The sequence below is a fragment of the Coturnix japonica genome, chromosome 10 (assembly GCF_001577835.2).
Source record: "Coturnix japonica isolate 7356 chromosome 10, Coturnix japonica 2.1, whole genome shotgun sequence".
In the NCBI taxonomy this organism is placed as follows: domain Eukaryota; kingdom Metazoa; phylum Chordata; class Aves; order Galliformes; family Phasianidae; genus Coturnix; species Coturnix japonica.
In genome coordinates, this window is record NC_029525.1 from 10,835,073 (window position 1) to 10,855,467 (window position 20,395).

Sequence of the window (20,395 nt, forward strand, 5' to 3'; positions counted from 1 at the left end):
TGGGAAAAAGGAGAAAAAATGGATTTCTCACCTTCTTGTAGCCTTCCATCAGCTGCAGCAGCTCCACCAGGAAAGATGGTTTTGACATAGATTCCTATTGGCCCATAAATGCTGTCTTTCCCTCCAACAATGCTGAAGCCCAAACCCTAATTTATAGAAGAAAAATGGTGTGTGAGAGCCTAGGTTTAGTTTTCATGTCCTATTTGCAGCATCAGTGGCATTAGCTACATGGACAATACTAGTAAACAAAATAGTATAATCTGTGAAAGACAGTCAACCACATGCCAGTAGGAAAAGCAAATGAAAATTTCAGCTGAATACTCTCACGATTCACTTGAAATCAATTAATTCCCCATTATGAACACATAAGAAAGATTCTACATTTCATTTTGCCCCTGGACCAGTATGTGACCTTGAGAGATCCATTCATCCACATTCTTAATTTCCTTTCCCATAAATCAAACTGATAAAAGAACCAGAGAAGATCTTGATCTTACAACTTACTTCAGACACTCACATCTTGTGGTGATATATTTCTCTTATCCTCTACCAAACAGATTAATATGTGCTGTAAATTTAATCAATGACTATAGATCCTTGTAAGTAAATGCTTCTCCTTGATTATTTTTTTTGCCTTTCCTCCTTATATAAGAGGTCAAACTATCTACTACTCTCAGAAGGATGTTGTGAGACTAATTCATACCTCGGGGGCTATTTAACATCCCTTAAATGAGAAATGAAAGTATTGTGCTGATGATGTCTTTCTGTGCTCACAAAATACACACGGTAAATGATGATTTTGTAAATGATGCTTATCGTACTTCATATAACAACTTCTGAGAGGTATCTCACAGCTTAAATAGTTACAGACAAAATATGAAACAAGTAAGTTTTAATAACTTACTCAACAAGTTCAAGAGGTATATGTATAAGTACATAAATTTCGTATCCTGTATTCTTTGTATTCAGCTATGAACTGGCAGACTACAATCAACCTGAGTACCTGAAGTCGTTATCAGTTTGCAGTTGAGGAATGAAGCATAACGCGATAAGTAAGTACACCATGTAAGTCAACAGAGCCAGCCTCACCTTCCCTTGTCCTTTCATCAACACGATATTAGAGATTACCGAAGCCTGTGAGCCACAAGATGTATGCACCAGCTGTGCTGTACTTAGTGATCTAGATGGCCTTGAAATTGCCTGTGAACACAAAAGTACAATTTTCATGCAGAACCAGCCATTCTTTGATGCAAATTAAGGTAACTCGTTTATTTTAAATTTTCTTATTTATAACCAATGTTACCAAAGGCTTAAAAAATCCTTCTCATTTTGAGAAGCCAGTTGTTATTCAGCTAATCAATTTGCATGGACCACATTATGGAGTTTGGGGCTTTTTATGTTAAAACAGATCTCTGTGATACATTCAGTTGTTGGTGGTCTGTGTTATGCTTTCTTTAAATGCATGTGAATTGAACCCAGAGGTCCTGCTTACTGAAATTGTCCAAAACTGGAATGAAGTTGAAGTTATGTGGTGGTGTAGAAAGATACATTTGTGCTCTCACTCGATTCCCCATGCCCAAATCCCATTTGTGGCTATTAATGAAAAAGAATTGCTGCATTTGTCCCTGTGAACTGAACTCAGAAACAAGAAATTCTAACCCCTTTCCTCATCTTGCTACTGAATAATTTACAACAAGGCATATATAACTTGCTTTCTGCATTTCCCCAAAAATATGAATTAGTGCTTACAGTATTTCTTCAGGCTGTAAACTACTCTGCACTGTCTTCATTAAGCAAACACACAGGATTTTCTCTACAGCTGAAACAGATGAAGCACACCTTTTTTGCTTGATAACCAAGGCAAGCAATTTCTCAGTGCTTTTCCCCCCCTCCCTGCCACAGTGAGTGGGTTTCTTCATTCCATCCCCTGAGATTTGACCCATTTTAATGAACCTTTAATGAAATATTTAAGGGAAACCTCCTAACTGAACACAGAATTGGGTATTACAAACTAATTTAAGCATCAACAAAAGTCATTACCTGAAGCTAACCGTGCACAGTTTAGCAGAGCCAGAGATAATAGAACTCATTACAAATCCCAGCAACTTGAATGCTTTTTTTTAGCAGCAGAGTAAAACTAACAGGGATGAAAGTGCATGGAACATCAGTCGAAAATACAACTTCCACAAATGCTATAATGTGAGTCATGATGTTAACATGCAAACAAACTTATTCATTCAACATCATGTTGAGAACATGAAGAAATCCAAGGAGGAGGAAGATGCCTGTGCAAGACCAAGAATGTACTCTTTGGTGCGTATACCTGTGCCACATCTCTGTCATTGCTTATTCCCCTGTTACAGGCCTCCTGTAAGTGGAACTTTTCAAATTTCCTGTGTTTCTGGCTGTGTGAACTGTGCTTTCTGTGCTGTCTGTTTGTTTTTGTTGTGGGTTGCAGCACCCAGAACTGGGATGCCACCAAAGAGCCATGGGCAGCACCCACCACATGGGACCTCAAATACCCTCATGCCCCCTATTTGTCACTGCTCCTCTGGGTTGTGGTGGATTGCTTAGATAGCAAAGGGGCATACAGTGACTACCAGCTATGAGGTGACTCCATACCTGCATGTGGTCATAACTGGGCCAATGGAGGGAAGCCAGGAGACTCATGGCAGCAGGGCCTGAAGTTCAGACCATGTGCACAGCACACCTCCATGGCCAGCAGTGGGGAGGTGCTGGGGTAGGGACCACTTCAGCAGCGAGCTCTGGGTGGCTATCAAGGTGGTACAAACCACGTGGGGGGAATTTGCACACTCTGTAAAGCCTGCCAGGGCAAGGGAAAGGAGAAGGTACTGAAGAAAAGGGATTTCATTGACATAGTGCCTTTCCTACTCTTCATGGGGGAGAGGTAACAGATGTGCCAGAGACTGGTGGTGCCTCTGGTGCTGTTTTCCCTGATTGGGCCTGAGAGGAAGATGTCTGGATGGGAAAGCTGGCTGCCACCATCAATCAGAGATTCTCAGTGTATTTTTTTCTGTTTTTCAGGTGATTTCCCATAGCACTTACTGGGGTTCTCCCTCCAGAGCAGTCCAGCTGTTGGGAAAGTGATTTCCGATTGGAATGGAGGGCATGAGGCTGCCGCTCTCTGAAGGGCACAGCTTTCCGGGGTGCTGTGCAGTCCATGTCCCCTATCCAGTATGGGTTTACACCTGTGGGACATGGGGAGAGTGGCCAAGTTACTACTCTTAGCTTTGGAAATCTCTGCACATTCATCTGATCAGGTAAATTTCCCTTAGAAAAGGTTTTGTTTTGTTTTGTTTTCCTAGCTGTAAATCTCTCTGAAGGGTGCCATCTTTTTAATTCTAACCGTGGGAATAGCAATTAGCATTAATTATATTAAAAACAAACATTCCCAACAAGAAGAGTATTGGTTTATTTAGAGTATACTTTGATAAACATATAGTAAGTTTACATGCAAAACCCCTGATTGTAGGGTTGGAGAATATGAATATCAATGCCTCTATGTGGCAGCAGTTTCTTAGCTGGGGATCTCAGAGTGTCTGGACACCAGCTGTGCTATCTTCCAACACTGCAAACAGAGTAATGTGCTGTGCACTCCCATAATACTGCAAGAGAAAAAAGTGATTTCTTGGCAACTTACTGGTTGAGTTACTGCGTGTCCGCTGACACAAGGCTTTACTTTGCAGAAAACAACCATTTTGTATTTCCAAAGGCCTTTCCTTACTGGTTGGCATTTCCTTCATGGTGAAAAAAAACAAGAGACCAGAGAATGTATTAAGGAGAAATACCTCCATCTGTTGACTTTTTTCTAGTAAGACAATTACTATGCAATAAATTCTTGAAAGTGATCTCAATTTAAAAGCAAATTTTCTCCTGATTTGGCTTGTAGCTTGAAGCAAAAACATTGAGCAAAATTAATTACTTAAAATGTATAAGATGATAATGTAGTAGATAGCTCAGTGCTTTGTCAAAGAAATATTATTAAACTTGCCAAAGCAATAAGGTAGAAATAGGTTCTGGTCTTTAAAGAGAATGGGCATAAAATTAATGGACATCACCAGTCGATTCAGAGTAACGCTTTGATGCATGGATAAAGTGTAGCCATCCTACTCCAATTTTTGAGGATGACTGAGGCTTTCAAGCACTTTTTTTCTTAGAAGAGAATTAATTATTTTCAAAACAAAAATGTTTGAGCTCAGCTTTACAGCAGTGATTTGGCGTCTGACTCCCACACATCTTTGAATAATGCCCAAATATGTGTATTTAGCATCACTGAGGACAAGGGTTGAGCATTTTTCAAAAACTAAATGATAAACATATGATAAATGATAATAAATAAATGGTAACATCTAAGAATTGACAAATGGCAATTTTCCTCTTTGACAGCAGGTGGAGGCATTTATCACGTAGCTAAATCATGCTGGGGCTTTCAGTTCCCTTTCTCCTACGAGCTCTTGAGATTAAAAAATGCAGAGAATGTCCTCAAAGAGGCGTTGTGGAACTGATTTTGCAGGGTTTCTTTTATAAGCTAGCTTGCTTGAAAAGCCTTTACTCTTAACCCTTAAGTATTCTGATGCAAATCTGTCTTTAACTGCACAGGTCACCTGCCTGAGCCTTGGGTGGTAATGTGCTACAGTAGTTTGGGGATATCTCTGGCCACTCAGCTGCTTAAGGATGAGGGGAAAAAAGCAAGAAACTTGGCAGAACCCTGCAGACATCTGGGTGAGACAGTTCATGGAAGGGAGTGCTCTCTATCCAGGCCCGATAGCAGGTCCAGACAGAAGTACTTCCTCAGTCTAGGATCATGCCACAGTTTTCTATGTGACCTTACTGTAGATAATAATAATTAAACAAAAAGAAGAAAAACCTACAATCAGATGGTAACTATTTTTTTTCCTTGAACATCACGACCTTAAGCCTGCAATAAGCCTCTGGCTAAACTCTATTGTCTTCCAAGTGACAAATGTGTCATGGGGAACCAACCCCATTGTATTTGCAAGTGAAAAACTCTTAATGCCTTCTGGTTTTGGGTGGTGCAAAGGGTCTAATCCAAAGAAACAGATCTAAAGGGTTTCTCCCAGAAATATTTAGTGATAACCCAGGGATGCTGACCTGCAGATGCCTCCTGTTTCCCTCTTTCTATTGTAGGCTCCCTTAACTTTTATCACAAGAACTTTCTAGTTACAAATCCTAGAATTAAAAAGAAGAAGAAAAAAAACCCAACCAAAAAAAACCAAAAAACCAGCAGGAGCTGCTTTCTGGCTTCTGGATTCACCAATTCTTAATCCACCTCTTCTTTTTCTCAGCTTCCAAAGGGAAAACGAGCACTAGCTAGCCATGCATTTCTAAAAGCAAGTATTGTACAGACTTTGCTAGAATTTCCCAGGGCCTTGGCTTCTGTTTATCTGGGGAAAAAAAAAAAAGCTGTGCTGAAGCTAACAGTCTGACCACAAGAGGTTTGGGGTTTAGTCATAAAGAGCAAAACCACGTCCTTCAAGTGTCTGATGCAAGAATTCCCTTTCTCTCAAGTAAATGTTGTCAAATCACCCCACAACTGAGGGGGGAAACACAACTTCCATGCTTACTTTGCTAGCCATCACCATGCTCACCAGCTGTGTTGTTGATTGAATGAGAGATTCAGCCTCCTTGCTGGACAGATCTTTAAGTGATTGCCCATTTAGTGTTAACATTTCATTCCTTGGACTCAGACGTCCATCCCTTAAAAAGAAAGAAAGAGTAGAGGAAAATGAATACGTATCATTTTACAGACAAAGAAAAATATGGCACTATTGTGCTATGTGCCTCACTTCAGGAGTGAACTGCAATCTTCCCTTTGTCTTGAAGAGAGCTCTTTCTGGCATGTTTTGATGTATTATATGCTCCATCTCAAGGAATGTAGTACTCCATTCCTAGACTGTGCCTTTGGTATTGAGGCTCTTGTTTTGCCTTAAGTCTTCAGCACCGAAGGGATCAAACTACTGATACATGTGCTGTTTATGGGGACAGAGGTCAGGTGTGAGACGTTCCCTCCCAGTTTCTTTGTTTCCCTGTCTGGAAGCTCCCATACTGGCCAGCTTGTTATATGTAGACGCTCAAGGAGTACAGGCTTCTGCCCAGGCTATTATGACAGTATAGAATAGCCCAAACTCATCACTGAATGCTGGTTGTGCAAAATCTGTGCAGACAAATAGTTCACTTACAAGCTTGTGTGTGCTGTACCTGTTTGTTGTGCCTCCAGCAGGTACCTGGCAGCCTGAGAACCCTTTCCAGAGAGAGGCGCAGTTTGGACTCCTGGAAAGCTTGATTCCTGAGCTGCTGTTTCCTCTGGTTGCACACAATCTGCAGATGCAGTTGTCCTGATTCAGAAAGATGAAAGATTGCATTAAAGAAAAAGTACAATGGATGCTAAAAGTTGCATACATTGATAGTGCATCTTGTGAAGAAATGCTGAAAGTGATATTAGAACCAAGAACTCTAGAAGAATTGGCTTTTAATGGTATGCAGTAAGTCAGTGTTTAAAGAAATTGTTTTCCTTAGCTTCTGGCTAAAAAAAGGAAGAAGAAGAATGCTGCATATAGGGGAAGAGAACTGATAATACATTTGTAATAGCAGCTGGTTAACTTTTGCTCCTGCTGACAATTATAAGAAAAAGACAGGGAGAAAAAGTAAACATACAGCAGAAAAGGAAATACTCCAAAATACATGGTAGCTCTGAATGAAAAATAAGTGCATGCAAAACATGAGGAGCTCCACCCTGGCTGCTGACTTGTTAAGTAGTGGGCAGGGGAGCAAAGATGACTGCAACGCTGGAAGGTTTTGTCCTCTGCAGTCTGATTGAGGTTACTGTAGTCTGTGTGCTGCATCTGGAGGGCTAATTGTAAGCACATTTGTAACACAGTTATGAATCATTAGCATATGGGCATACAGAAATAGTCTTAAGTCATGTGAGTAAATAAAGCAAAGAATGGATTGAGTGAGCATACAAAGGACAGCGCTTTTGTCTAGGAAATACAATCCTCCAGCACAGACACTTTAACACTTAAACAGTCTGAAAAGATGAAGAAAGTTGGAATGTTAGAACAGTATTTTTCATCCATCTTCTCAGTGCACTTCCTAATTAAAGTATTCATTCTCTCTGAGCTAAATCCACTTTCCTTGCCTGCACCAGCCTCCCCAGACAACACAAACTGAACAGGGTTCTCAGCTTGTTTTGGATACAGATTTGTTCCCAGCAGGGCTCTATGTCTGAGACAGATTTCAGACAGGGATGTGCACTCCATACATCAAGGCAGGCCATTGTCAGCAGCACTGTTTTGTTCACAAGGTACAGCAGCGGTTAGCTGTCTGTATTACTCCAGGGTCCACTTCTCCAAGTGTCATGGACTATTTCCAGTGATTTGTAGTTCTTTGACAGCACAAGGAAAGCTATATAACCACCTTCTTTAGCATCTCTGGAGCTGCTTCCTCCCCTAAGCAGAGTTCATCCAGCCCTGAGGGTTATTGTGCTCTTTCTCCACAAATCAATAGGGATAACATTATACCTGCATGTCAGCAAAGGCAAACTTCGAATTTACAGCAATTTCAATAAAGATCATTATCATCCCAGATGTCAGAGCTTGGTTCCCATTCTGAAACCAGACAGAGTAAATCCAAGACTGTGAATGAATGGGGTATTTGAGTTTGTGCCCTGGACTCATTACAGACTGAATTTAGTAGGTAACAGATAAGGGCCATGCTTGTTTTGACTGACTTGTTAACTCTGTGTGTTTGCTTGTATTCCAGATTGCCTGCACTTAATGAGGAGCATCTTTTATGTTTGAAGAGTGCTTCCAGTGAGTAATAGGTAAGTGTATGAGTATGGACAGGATTCCGTTTTAAACCAGTTTGTTTGAACTATAGTATTGGTTTTATAATTTCTGCATTTACTTTTCTCCCAAGGTAAAATATTTTGGGGAAATATATGCTTGAAACCAGGATTGTTAGGTTCTTTTCCATCTCATGGCACTGCTTTAACGTCTGCAGTACGGTAACAAAATAAATTCTGATGTCTTGAAATGTCAGATCGTGAGTAGAAAAAAATACTCATTTTATACATTGGTGAGAAATTACAGACCAGATTCTACATACGTGAAGCATCCATTAAATCAACAGGGTTCTCAAAAGAGCAGTGTGCTAATTCTAAAACAGAAGAGATGTAAGATAGATATTAAAGGTAGGAGCCCTTATGACTGTGTTCTACTCCCTTGAAATATACAGATGTTTTGTCACTGCTGCTGATCAGGCACACACACACAGCTTCGTGTAGCTGCTCTCCTTGTCCATTTCAGTCTTAATTTTTACTTAATGATGGGCCTCTTCAGGCCGCCTCCAACATCTCTCATGCTCATTCCCTTCCAAGAACTTGTTCTTAGTGCACAGCTGCTGCACACATAGTATTTATAATATTCTTTATAATTATTTGTCAGAAAAGCATTTGGCTATTGTCAGTTTCCCAGGACATCACAGAGGTGCAGTGTGTTTGGCTCTGAGTTTGCTTATTGCAGCGCCCTGTCAGCCCTTTGGGGAAGGTGTTTTGTTCAATGGGATAAATGCAAGGCTGGAAATTCTGGCTTGTATTAGGACATGCATGTGAAATAACACCAATGAGAACTTAATAGAATATTTTCTTTCCAAGAGCAATCAGTTGCATGCTCTTAGAAGGAAAGAAGCAAAATTAATTGTGCATTGTAGAGAAGTTTTGGGAACAATTTTTCTTTAACTCTGCGGTCATCTTACCAAGTTGGGCAGCATTTCAAATAGGCTCTGTGTGTGTCAACAGTTTTTTAAATGCATTTATGTGAATTACTTAAAAAACAAGTTTATTGGACAGGCAGGACACGTGGCGGTATCTGTGTTGTCAGCATTTGCACTTCTTTTGGGCCCTGGATATAGATCCTTGTATTCACATCCAAGTTATTGCAACATGACAAAAAATTAATAAAAGCTGTTCTCTAGAAAAGTAAACATTTGACCACTTCACATGCCAGCAGTCAATTTGCTTTGGGTTTTGCTCTTTAATGTCTTTTATTTCCTGTCTCACTTATTATTATATGCATAGAAATATTGCTGATGGTTCCAAGAGTAAAGGCAGTATTTGTTTTCATTCTCCTCCCTTTTAATGTGCCCTGCTGTTTTTGCGTAGTGATTTATAGCTCTGTAGCAAATGCTGAAAATTTGCTAAAGTGAGATTGGGAGGTTGGGGAGGGAGGGAATAGGCAGGTGGATTCTAGGTCAACTTTGCCTACTCGGTATTAGTGCATATTTTTAAGTGCATATTTGCTGCCAGTGAATAAAATCTATCTGCTTCTAAAGGGCTTTGCAACCCAGTGCTTCAGGACTCAGGGGAAACTTGTGTTTGCATTGCCCATTACCATGAAACCAAAATGAAGATGGTCTGCAGGAGTGCATTATAAACAAAATTAGTCTTTAAGCTGAATCTGTTTGGCTGAAACATTGAAATCAAAGGGGGAGTTCAAGAGTCTTCTTAAATGCATTTATGTTGCAGGTGAGAGTAAATTAATATTTCATGTGCTTTGCTCTGGAAAAGTAATTTGCAAGTCCAGGCAAATTCTCTCCTCCTGCTCCCCTTCTTTTGTCGTGCTCAATGAAAAATTTCAGAGGATGTTTTTCTATCTGCCATTTAAGAGATTTTTTTTTCCCTTCATGTTCTCATTAGACGTTTCTAACCCTGATTCCTGTCTCTAAATGTCTCATTCCAGATGTTGTTTTGAAGTAAGGGTAACCATGGCATCTGTGAAAAACTAAAACACTTTTGTGTACTCTCAACGTAAGACACAGTAGTTAGATTGTCTGAAGTGAAGTGTTATACAAGGCTGGTTCACGTAAGGTCTTTGACTCTGTTAACTAAGCATATGACAATGAGCTGATTGACTGCTGGTTTAAAAAAAGACCAAAAACACATAAAAAGCAAAAAAATAAAAATAAAAAAATCTAACAACAGTACAATAGTGAATTTAAATATTTGGCTTTTCTGCCTTCCCAGCTGTGAAATGGCTGGGATTTCCAAGTGGAAGATGAAGAGTACACAGCCTTTTGGGGTTTTCTTCAAGAAACCTATTTTACTGCATCATTTCTAACAGAGAGTCTCTTTGGCATAAACTGACATGACTCCACTGATTCTGACATCCCTCAGCCAAAGCCTTGGTCCTTCCAAAATATTTATAGTAGATGTAATTCATTTTCCCAGCAGTATATTCCCTTTGCAATTAATAAAATGGTAAAAGCCAGGAAGCCTTAGGATAATGCAAGAATCAGGGCATGGGATTCAGATTCTGCCCTAGATACACAGCAGCATATGAGATATTTCAGATAGACCTTTCCACCCGTCATCTGGGCTCTGATTTGTTTTTTTGGGCAGCCAGTGCCCTGGCCAACATTTTGCTGCATGCACTGCCTTAGCATTACTGCCTCTTTCCCAACTTGCTCTGGGGATATCATGGCCCTGATGTCACAAAAGCAAGGAGACTGGGAAGATGGACAGAGCAAACAGAAAAAGGGAGGAGGAAACAGAAACGTCCAAATAAATGCAGTCTCCTCTACTTGCTTTGTTTTTCCATCCTTGACATAGGCTCATGTTCAAGACATTACAGTCTGTTGCCATAACACTTGTCCTGGTACCAAGGAGCCAGCTAATTGGCTTCTGCACAAAGGCAAGTTAATAAAAATAATTCTTGTGACAAACAAGGGAGAAAATGACCTTTTGCATTTTTTTCCCCTTGAAGCAGAGAGTCAGGAACCAAAGGAAGCAAGGACAGAGAAGGTTCTGGAACTGAGTGGAGCAGTGCAGATCAGTTTGATCTGAGTGTTCATATAAAGAACCAGTTCTTCCCTTTTGAAGTTTATTCTAGATGGTTTTTCACCCACTTCTGCCAGACTCACTGGTAACTATCGGTGCTTCCCAGGCTGTCCTTGGTGCAGGGAGGAGAGCCCTTGACTGAGAAGGAATGCTTCTGGAAGCATCTCTCAAACCCCGTGAGACAGCTGCTTTCCAAAGAATGAGTCAATATTCTCTTTTCTTGTCCATCTGACAAACTACAAAGCCTCGGATTTTGTAATGACACCAGAAGGCAAGGCTGTCTTCAGCAGTTTGCTTTGTTAAATGCATTGGATATCAGATACTGTTTGCCTTTTTTTTTTTTGTTGTTTCTTTTCAGGCAACCAGAAAACTACTAATTTTGTGAGAAGCAAGCTACAAAGGAGATCTTTTTATTTATAAATTGAGAAGCTGGTTTCCCAGCTATGTCAGTGCTAGAGTAAGTGAGCCTCATCTTAGAAGCTAAGTGGTCCATGAGCTGTTGGATGGATGATGCCCAAGTAACATCATGTGCTGGAGGCTCAATGAGCTATAGTCAATATGAGTGAATCTTGGAACACGGAAACCAAATGAATTAAAAAACCATTCTCATTACTGCTAGCAGTCCATTTAGAGGAGGAAAAAAATCCTGGCTATTTAGAATATATAATGAAAGTAGAAGACATACACTGGAGTCTTTAATGTGAGAGATTAATGGATCAGACTGAGAAATTATTTCCCAGGTAACGTCTTATATTGCATATATTACATACTGTGAGATTTTGATCCAGTGTTTCTTTGTCTGGCTGTGCGTGGTGATGTGTTATTTACTAGTTTTGCTTTTAGTACAAATAACCAGACTGAAAGAAAGAAATGGTTGGAAAGTCCATGAAATAATAGCTTTCTGGTGTGGTAGAAAGAGCTGTAGGGGGGCAGAAGAAGAAAAATATGTGCCTCTAACCCATATGCAGAAGTCCCCAAATGTTTTGCTTATGGCTTGTGTAACAGTGAGTCTCATGCAATTGAGTGGGTACGGTTCACAGAGATCTAGTGGGTGGCAGCCCTGGCCAAAGCAGAGTGGGTGGAACTAAATGATTTTTAAGGTCTCTTCCAATCCAAGCCATTCTATTATTCTATGAGACACATTAATTTTTGAGCAGAAAAGTGAAACTAATTTTTGGAAGGCTGATGTTCTTAGTTCTCCCCTAGTTCTGAAGAAGGGAGCATTAAATCACGCTGCACTTTTAAGCATTCCTCTCTCCTTCTATGTATGACAGAAAAAAAATGAAGTTGTTCAGTTGCATGAGAGTTACCAGCACTTTCAGAGACATACTTAAGACTGTTGGGAATGGAAAGCAAAAGAGCAGTGGGATAACCTCAACAACACCACAGAAAGAATGGAATCAATTTTCTTGAACAAAGGCAAGGATCCTTCAGCTCTGAATCACACATTGTGAATTTCTGAAGTGTCACGTGGAGATGAAGAGAGTGTTGTACTTTAAGACTTGAAAAACTCTTGCTGACTTCTTTCTTAAACAGAGAATCTTCACGTTTAAGATAAGACACATGGTATAGAAAGATGATGGCAGGCTTGTGCCATATGGAAAATAGAAATCACTGCTTTCGTAATATAGGGCAAAGCCTCAGTATGAGTGGTACAGATAAGGTCGGTGTAGCTGTTACTGATGCTCATTCCACTTAGCATGCTGAGATGAGACTTCTCACAACCACTGATCTGTGACTCTGAAAGGCAGGAGCATTAACAAGTGGCATCTGAAGAAGTTTGTATGGTTATGAGAGCTCTGAAAAGGGAATTTAGTGTGTCTGTTACCTGTAGCGTCAGTGAGACCCTGACTGCACTGGCAAAGGTGCACCAACCTAAGAGGGGCTGATTCCCTTACCAGTGATACTTATGTATACAACTGCATTAGATATGAGAATTACTCTGTTCCCCAGATCCCTGTTCAAGCTGTTTGCCTGGTAGATTACCAAATAACTTACAGTCTGCAGTAAGATACTGAATAGTTTCACAAGGGTATGGATCACGATGTTATTGGAGCCTGACTTGTTTTGGAGGTATGAAAGAAAGCAGGCTGTGATAACTGACATGCACCCAAGAAAACATTTCAGCTGTGCTAAAAAGAGAAAAGGGGAGAGTGACAGAGGTCAGCTCCTTCGTTACTCCCAGATGGACGTCAGCAAAGTGTATACAGGCTGTTTCCAAATGAGAGGAGGTGCTATGGTTTTGCAGGTGTATTTTTGTATTTCAGTCATTTCCACCTCCTTAGGTTTTCTGTCAGAATGCAATAGAAACTTGGCTTGCTTTTTGTCTTTGTTCTGTGGTTTTGCCTAGGGGCTGAAATACATCATCACCCAATTTCTGTCCTGCTGCAGACTTTGCAGCGTGGGACTATATACTGTGATCATTAGTAAGAAACTCAAAAAATAAGGGGAGATTCAGATTTTCAGTTCGATCTGTCTTTAGATGTAGAGGTCTGGTTTTATCACTTTTTACTGAAGGTAAGTAAAATAAAATAGAATATGTAAGAAAAATAGCGTAGGGGAAAGAAACGTAAGCACTACTACATAAGAAATATAAGCCACTGTTTGCACATGTAAAAAGCAAATGATAGGGGGTATTAGAATGGTATTAGTTGCCATGAAGAAAGATACAGACTATTAAAAGTTATGTCACTGTTGCAGTGACACACCAACAGGGAGAGAGAAAGTGAGCAATTAGAATGTGTCAAAGAGAAGGAAGCATTTCTGAAGGCTTCTAAAATATATTGCCTAGACTGAGAAATGGCCAGAGATCTGGGGTTAAAATAGTTGCTTCTGGATTAAGGAAAAATCTAATATTTACATCTCTAGAGAAACGGACATCTCTGGTTTAGTGCCATCACTCCCTCCTTCCTGAATCAGAGAGAAGGAACATCTGCCTGCACAATCTCCTGTGTCTTTCATAGTATTAATATGATTTATACTTGCGTAGCTTGTGAGGTCTCATTGTATCATACTTTACACATACATTTTTCTATAGTGACAGCTCTGTATGTCAAGCATGATACATATTGCAAGTAGAAAGCACCAGCTGTGCTAGTCTGCATCAGTGAATGGCCTAGCAGCCACTGATTTCTGTGCAACGCTCATCAGCAGGGTGCTACAGGGTGGTCAGGAAGCCAGTCCTTTTTCATGCAGTTTATACATAGAGATACATTGCAAGCTCATAAACTCTAACAATGCCAGGTGGATTCCTGTGTTCCTGAGAAATATGAATTAACCCATCCAGTAACTACTGCAATGAAAAATCTTACAATATAATACACCACAGTGCCTACCTTGATAAGTAACTTTCTTCTCATGTTGTTGCAGTTAGAATTTGCGGCTGCCTTGGACTGGGCTGTGCTGCTGATGACACATGGAGGATCAGGTGAGCTGTCTTCTGTCTCTGATGTACTTGGCAGTTGTGCTCTAGGGCAGCAGTCAAATTCCTCTTGACCCCAGCTGGTAGAGATCTCAAAGGGATCGGGACATTTCTCATCAGGACTTGACCCATCATCACTGTTTCTGGCATTGCACAGTATAAGTGATCTTGAAATGGAGCGAAACTTTCTTGACTTCCTGTTGCCAGCATTGCTCTTTCGATCCATCTTCAGAGAGCTGGTGGTGCTGCTCTTTTTCCTATCATTCTCCCATTTATGTGGCATGATACCTTCAATAACTTTCTCTGCTTCTCTGTCGCAAAATATCCTCCAGGAAAGGAAATACAAAAAGTAAGTTGTAATATATCCCCCACTTAATAACCTACACTACTGAAAAGCCCTAATGAATAAATCGAATCAACAGAGCCTTTCAGTCTGCTAACAGCCACGTGACAGCTCATGACTTGCTAATTCTGTTTCTGTGCAGTGCTCTACTAAATTCGCCTTCACCTTTTCATTCTCTTCACATGCTCCCCAAGCACAATGGAGCGCTTTTAATAAATGTTTTTGATGCTTCCATTGTGCTGCTTCCTCTTGGCTTCTGCTGAATTTGCATGTTGAAATCCCAGATTGAAAAGGAAGATACTTTAAAAGCATTATTCTATCCAGCTAACATTATCTGAAAAGAGGAAGCTCCTTTTGAAGTTTAATTCATGAAACCACTATAATTCAAAGAAGATTAATCAAATTGTCAACGTTAAGTTCTCTGCCTGGCACATCTGATTTGTAAGCGGCTTAGCAGAAGTAGATCTTAGCCATGAGAAGGTAAGGAATGTCAGGAGCTGCAAAGCTCCTAACTTTGCAGACCAGAACTCACTTAAGACTCACATTTACCAGTAATACAGAGATCCAGTGAAGCACTTTAGATGTGAATATCTGATTAGGGATTGAACTCTATAAAGGAATATGGCTCCAATACATCAATCAGAAGTGGTTCCATTACAGGAATGGTTTGTTTCAGTGTGTGATGCTGCAGAGCAAATTAGGAGAAAGTGGTAGAAATGCTCCACGATCAAAATGTGGCAGAGGTTGGAGCTTTTGTAGAATGAAAAGAGTAATGAGCATGTTAAGATAACAAAAGGGAGCTTTGTTAAAAGGGCTTCCTTTTTCTCTCAGAACTTTTGCAGAAATATTTTGTTAGGTATATGTCAGCATTAGAAGAAAATTTCAACACAAGCAAATCTAAACCAGTCACTTTGACTTACTTGCGTGATTTTGATCCCTGTTTGTCGCAAGAGCTTTCCTATTCACAGTAAATGATTGATATGTGTTGAAATGAAAGGATTTGTGTAAATGAAAGAATATTATACTGAAAACTAAAAATGGTTGTAATTTAAAATGGCATTCTAAATGAGAAGAGTTTGCACAATGCTTTACAAAGTGATTGGCTGCTTGGTTTTGGTTCTGTGCAGAATTAAGAAGGGGCATCTGCATTTTGTACCCAGAACGTCAGTGGTGGTGCAGAAACAGAAGGCAGTCTTTCTAAAGGCTCCATACAGCCATGACAAGAAACATAGGCCTGCAAATTCTAACCAAGCCAGACCTATGTAATAAATCATAAGGATTATATTTTTCACTTTCTATCTTCTCATAGAAATAACTACAAAGAAAAATATATACATAAATGATAAACAATATGCAGTTGAGTACCCATCGCAAGGAGCTATATGGCATTGCTGGAGAAATATACAGTTCAGTGTGAATCACAGTTTGTTTGGATTTATAAAAGTTAAAAATTGCATGTAGGTTTTTCAGGAGGGGAGAGGCCCCTTTTTCCACCAAGGCCTACAGTCCTTTCTGGTGTATTTGATAGATGATGCTCCCATAACTTTGAAGTGTAATTTACTTCTGTCACAAAAGTCCTAATATTGCTCTATTCCCTGGTGTCTCTTCCCAAACAAAATCCCTAAGGCTTTAAAAACTCATGCTAACACTTCAGAAACTTCTGAGCAAGCAAGACATTGTCCCGTGGCAAACTTTAAGTTTCTAGAGAGCACATCAAGTTGAAGAAAACCATTCTGTTTTCTGCCTTCCTCCTATGTGTCTTTAGGAACCGCGCTGCTGATCTGGAAGAGTTTGATCCTACTGGATAAGAACATTGCAACTGAAGTCACTGGGCTCCCAGCCTTACCCACTCTGGCAAAGTGTGTTTTATTCAGTACATGGAATCTTCTACTGGCTTTTAGAGATTACCTTCTCTTTTTATGAATAACATAATTTGCATCCCTGGCCAATTGCGGACACAAGTGTGGATGGGGGACTGCCCAATGCTCCCTTTGTGGGATGTATGCTCAGATGTCCTATTCAGCGTGAGCTCTGTGAGTATGCAGAGAGCGAAGGGGATGGGTAAGAGGTTAACATGGAGCTCAGCTTTAACACATGGTCTTTTTGGTTGGCTTGCGTTATTATTTCTCTAGGATTAATCTCCCCTTCTGCTCTATTGAGAGAAGTTTGTTTTTAGAGTCTCTATGATGAAACTTAGTTTGAAATGCAGAGATGAAAAGTGCAATGAATTACAATAGAACAGTAATTTTGTGAACTGAAGTAAGAAATCGTTGACATAATTCAATATCACAAGCTTGCAATTTTTGTACGTTTTTCATTGATTACGTTACTTACAAGCTGCCTGACATTTATTGCTTCTAATACATGAAGACCTTCAAGGTTTGCTGATTTTTATTGATTGTGTTTTTAGCATTTTGGCTAGCTCAAAACTTCAGTATACCGTAACTTATATGTATCTCATTTCAACATGTGAGTTACAAAACCTGTTTATCTTATAAAGTTCATGTTGTGTTTCCTGCATGTCTGAAGGCATCTTAGAGGAAGAGGAAAATGAAATCTGGCCCATTAAACTAGTGTAGACTTTATATATATATATATATATATGTGTGTGTATATATATATATATATGTGTATGTATGTATATGTACACAATAGGATGGTTAGGATGAGGGGAGCTTCACGCCTTGCTGTCATACTGGGGTAACTTTTGCAAGTACTTCTCCTCAGCATCTAGGTAGAAAGCAACAGAGCTAACTGGCCATGGAACATGCAGCACTTGAAAGTCTGCAGAAGAGACTCTTGATCCTCCTGTGGTTCTGGCAATCACTATTAGATGCGAGCAATAACAGTGTCAGAAATGAGCCTGAATTGTGCATTCAGACCTAAACAATCCTGCCTTTGGGGAAAAATTAGAAGAAATAGCATTTTTCATTCAAGGATTTCTGTGTTGTACAAACATTAACTGCACTCTTGCTTCCCTGAAGAGAGAGAATTTTTAAAGAGCCATTAAGCAATGGGTAAGCAGGGGGCTTAATAGCTTAATGGTCAAAATACTGCTCTCTGGAGACTAGTATGCTAGAATGAAGGATGGGGAGAGATGCGGGAGCCCTTCCTCACTCTGCCTAAGGCTGCTGAGCTTAAGAGCATCAGTATCAAGCACTGCCATGAAGTGCTTAAGAAGCTGATTCTGACTGCTTCTAAGCACCTGGGATGCAGGGCACGTAGAAGCACCTGTTGAAACAGGGAAGGAAACATTGTTCTAAGTGCACTCTTCTTTCCCACCCTCCTGCATGTGGCATCAGTCATTTCCCCTACCCTCTCCTTCACCCCCATCAGAATGCTGTTAGCTCAAATACCATACTTAACCCTGAGTGACTTACCAGGTATCTCAAGGAAAGCCAGCAACTGCAGTGAAAATAAACCCAGTAGACCTGGAGATTTCCAGTTAAATACTTGCTTTTGCTGTAGCTCACAGCCTAAGTTCTAACTAAAACAGTATCCTTTCCAGGGCTGCTGGTTCATAAGTGACAGTAAAACAGGAGGCACCAAAAACAGAGTCTGTACATTTTTCAATAAAAATATCCCAAAATATTATTTTACACAGAAAACAATATCACAAGTCCTAGAGAAGCTTTATGATTCATTGCCATATTCCACCAAATTTATCTCAAGGTATCATGGGCACAGACAATTACTTCAAAGCCGGTTCTCCAGACCATTCATCTCTTCCTCCTGTGCACTCGCTGCTTGTCATTTTCTCTTTCCATTCTTATACCTTCAGCATGCCTGATGGAAGTTGTCTGTGGTTTGTAATGCAAACCAAATGTTCTTTCTCTTTTACTTTTTTTTTCTTTTCACCCAAGCTTTATTTTTCCAGCTTTAAGTCTAAAAAGCCTTAACTCAGTCTGTGTTCTGCAAACAAAGTAAATGATTTGAGCGGTGCCCATTTGGTTCAAATTTTTGGTTGGATATTATACCAAGCATTTACAAGATGTAAATAATTTGATGTAGCTCCCAGACTGAATGGGAATGCACTGCTGTTAACCATACAGTAGGAAAGTTAGAACTTTTCTTTACTAGGAAGACAAGTTTTACGTTACCAAGTGCGAACAGCATGATATCTTGCATCCCATTTTAATCTAGATCTTGTGATCTCCATCAGATTCATTACTGAGCAGTACTATTAGAACCGAATTGTTGCAGAAGCCAAGGATTTCCAGGCAGTAGGAAGTGCAAGAGATTTGGAAGCACTCTAATAAAAGTTAGAAACTCTTGAGAGTTGAATTTACAGTTAAAAAAAAAAAACAACCCTCTAATTCTTAAATAAAAATGCAAAAGGAGGAACTTACAACAGCGAGGCAGACAAACCTGACTCCTGCAGAAGGCTGTTCCTCTTCATAGGCCTGGCAAAAAAAGACAGAGTGAATAATTGAAAACACACTCTGATGGTGTCACGTGGTTTGGTTTCAGTAATTCTGCTCAGTACATTGGAACGGAGCTATTGTTTCCTAATTGAAGAAAATGTCAGCAAGGATAGATAAACAAAAGCAACGGGATGCAGTATTGGGGGAAACTTTCCAGTGGGCTCCCAGCTACTCGTAGATGACAAGACTATTTAAGGAGTTTGTGTAATTTGTTTTTACCCATCGCTTTCTGGTCCTAGGATTGATGGGGTCCCAGCATGCTGAACCTACTGGGGAGTGGGGGGGAATCTGTGCTAATCAAGTGCAGGATTTCCTGCTGGATGCTGAGAAGGCAAGCATGTTTCTTGTAATTTTTAGCAGATATTTTAAACATGATACCAGTAAGAATTTCATAAGCAGTTTCTGTTCCAGGAGCTACTTCTGAATGCCAATCCTTTGTATTTCTCACTGTGAAGTGGCACGGTCTCTTTAAGCTACCAGTTCTTAGGTATTCTCCCCCTTGATGTGCTAAACTGCAATTTTGTGATCCAATTTTATCAAGGACTCAGAAAAACTGTTGCTCTTTCCACGGAGCATCTGGGAAATGAGAGCTGTGCTGCAGGTTGCCAATTGCCTCAATTACACCTTTAATTTACTGCAGCTTGCAGTCCATTCTGTTATTGTGACAGCTCCCCCCCCCCAACAAATGACTGAATTGTACATGCTGTCAATGCTACCTTTCTGCCACATCCTTGGCTATGATCAGTCGGCTCTTCCCCACCTGTTAAGCTGTTAATTACCAGCTCTTCTCACACAGTAACAACTGAAGTGTACTTTCTCTCAATCATAGAATCCTAATATCCAACCTGAGCCTCTGCTGGAGTGACTTAAGGCCATTGTCTGCTATCTTACCATTGTTACCAGGGAGAAGAGGCTGAGCCCCACTTTGCTACAGTCTCCTTCCGGGGAGTTGAGTAGAACTGATAGTTTATGAGAGCATTGCCATGAGGTGTCCCTGTTTCAGTCAATTAGCATTAGAAATCTCAGGGAATTTTCTGAAAATTTACAGACTCCCTGTTGTGACTTGTTCCTGCCTTCCATTGAAAGCAGCCTCACAAGCTGCCTGTGAGGTTGGATATTAGGAAAAAATTCTTCTCCTAAAGAGCAGTGCTGCAGTGGCACAGCTGCACAGGGAATGGTGGGGTCACCATCCCTGGAGGTGCTTAAGAACCGTGGGGATGTGGCACTGAGAGATGTGGTCAGTGGGCATGGTGGGGTGTGCTGGTGGTTGGACTGGGTGATCTTAGTGGTCTTTTCCACCCTTAATGATTCTGTACTTTCCAGGAAAATGT

At 40.3% G+C, this 20,395-nt stretch overlaps 1 protein-coding gene across 3 annotated transcripts in view; it reads right to left on the reverse strand.

Moving 5' to 3' along the window:
• IL16 (interleukin 16) overlaps positions 1-19,039 on the reverse strand; it is a 33,090-nt gene extending 14,051 nt beyond the window's left edge. For 2 of the 3 annotated variants that reach the window (XR_004308515.1, XM_015872987.2), the window contains exons 1-8: positions 18,990-19,039; positions 14,212-14,623; positions 6,241-6,377; positions 5,631-5,739; positions 3,662-3,758; positions 3,067-3,209; positions 1,090-1,200; positions 32-146 (exon numbers count right to left, since the gene is read on the reverse strand). Coding sequence is in view for 2 of the 3 variants with exons in the window: in XM_015872987.2 (XP_015728473.1) it covers positions 32-146; positions 1,090-1,200; positions 3,067-3,209; positions 3,662-3,758; positions 5,631-5,739; positions 6,241-6,377; positions 14,212-14,623; positions 18,990-19,039 (1,174 nt within the window). In the remaining variant the exon portion in view is untranslated. The remainder of the gene's footprint in view (positions 1-31; positions 147-1,089; positions 1,201-3,066; positions 3,210-3,661; positions 3,759-5,630; positions 5,740-6,240; positions 6,378-14,211; positions 14,624-18,989) is intronic. The other variant, XM_032446825.1, reaches the window with a different exon arrangement.
• Positions 19,040-20,395: the final 1,356 nt, after the last annotated feature.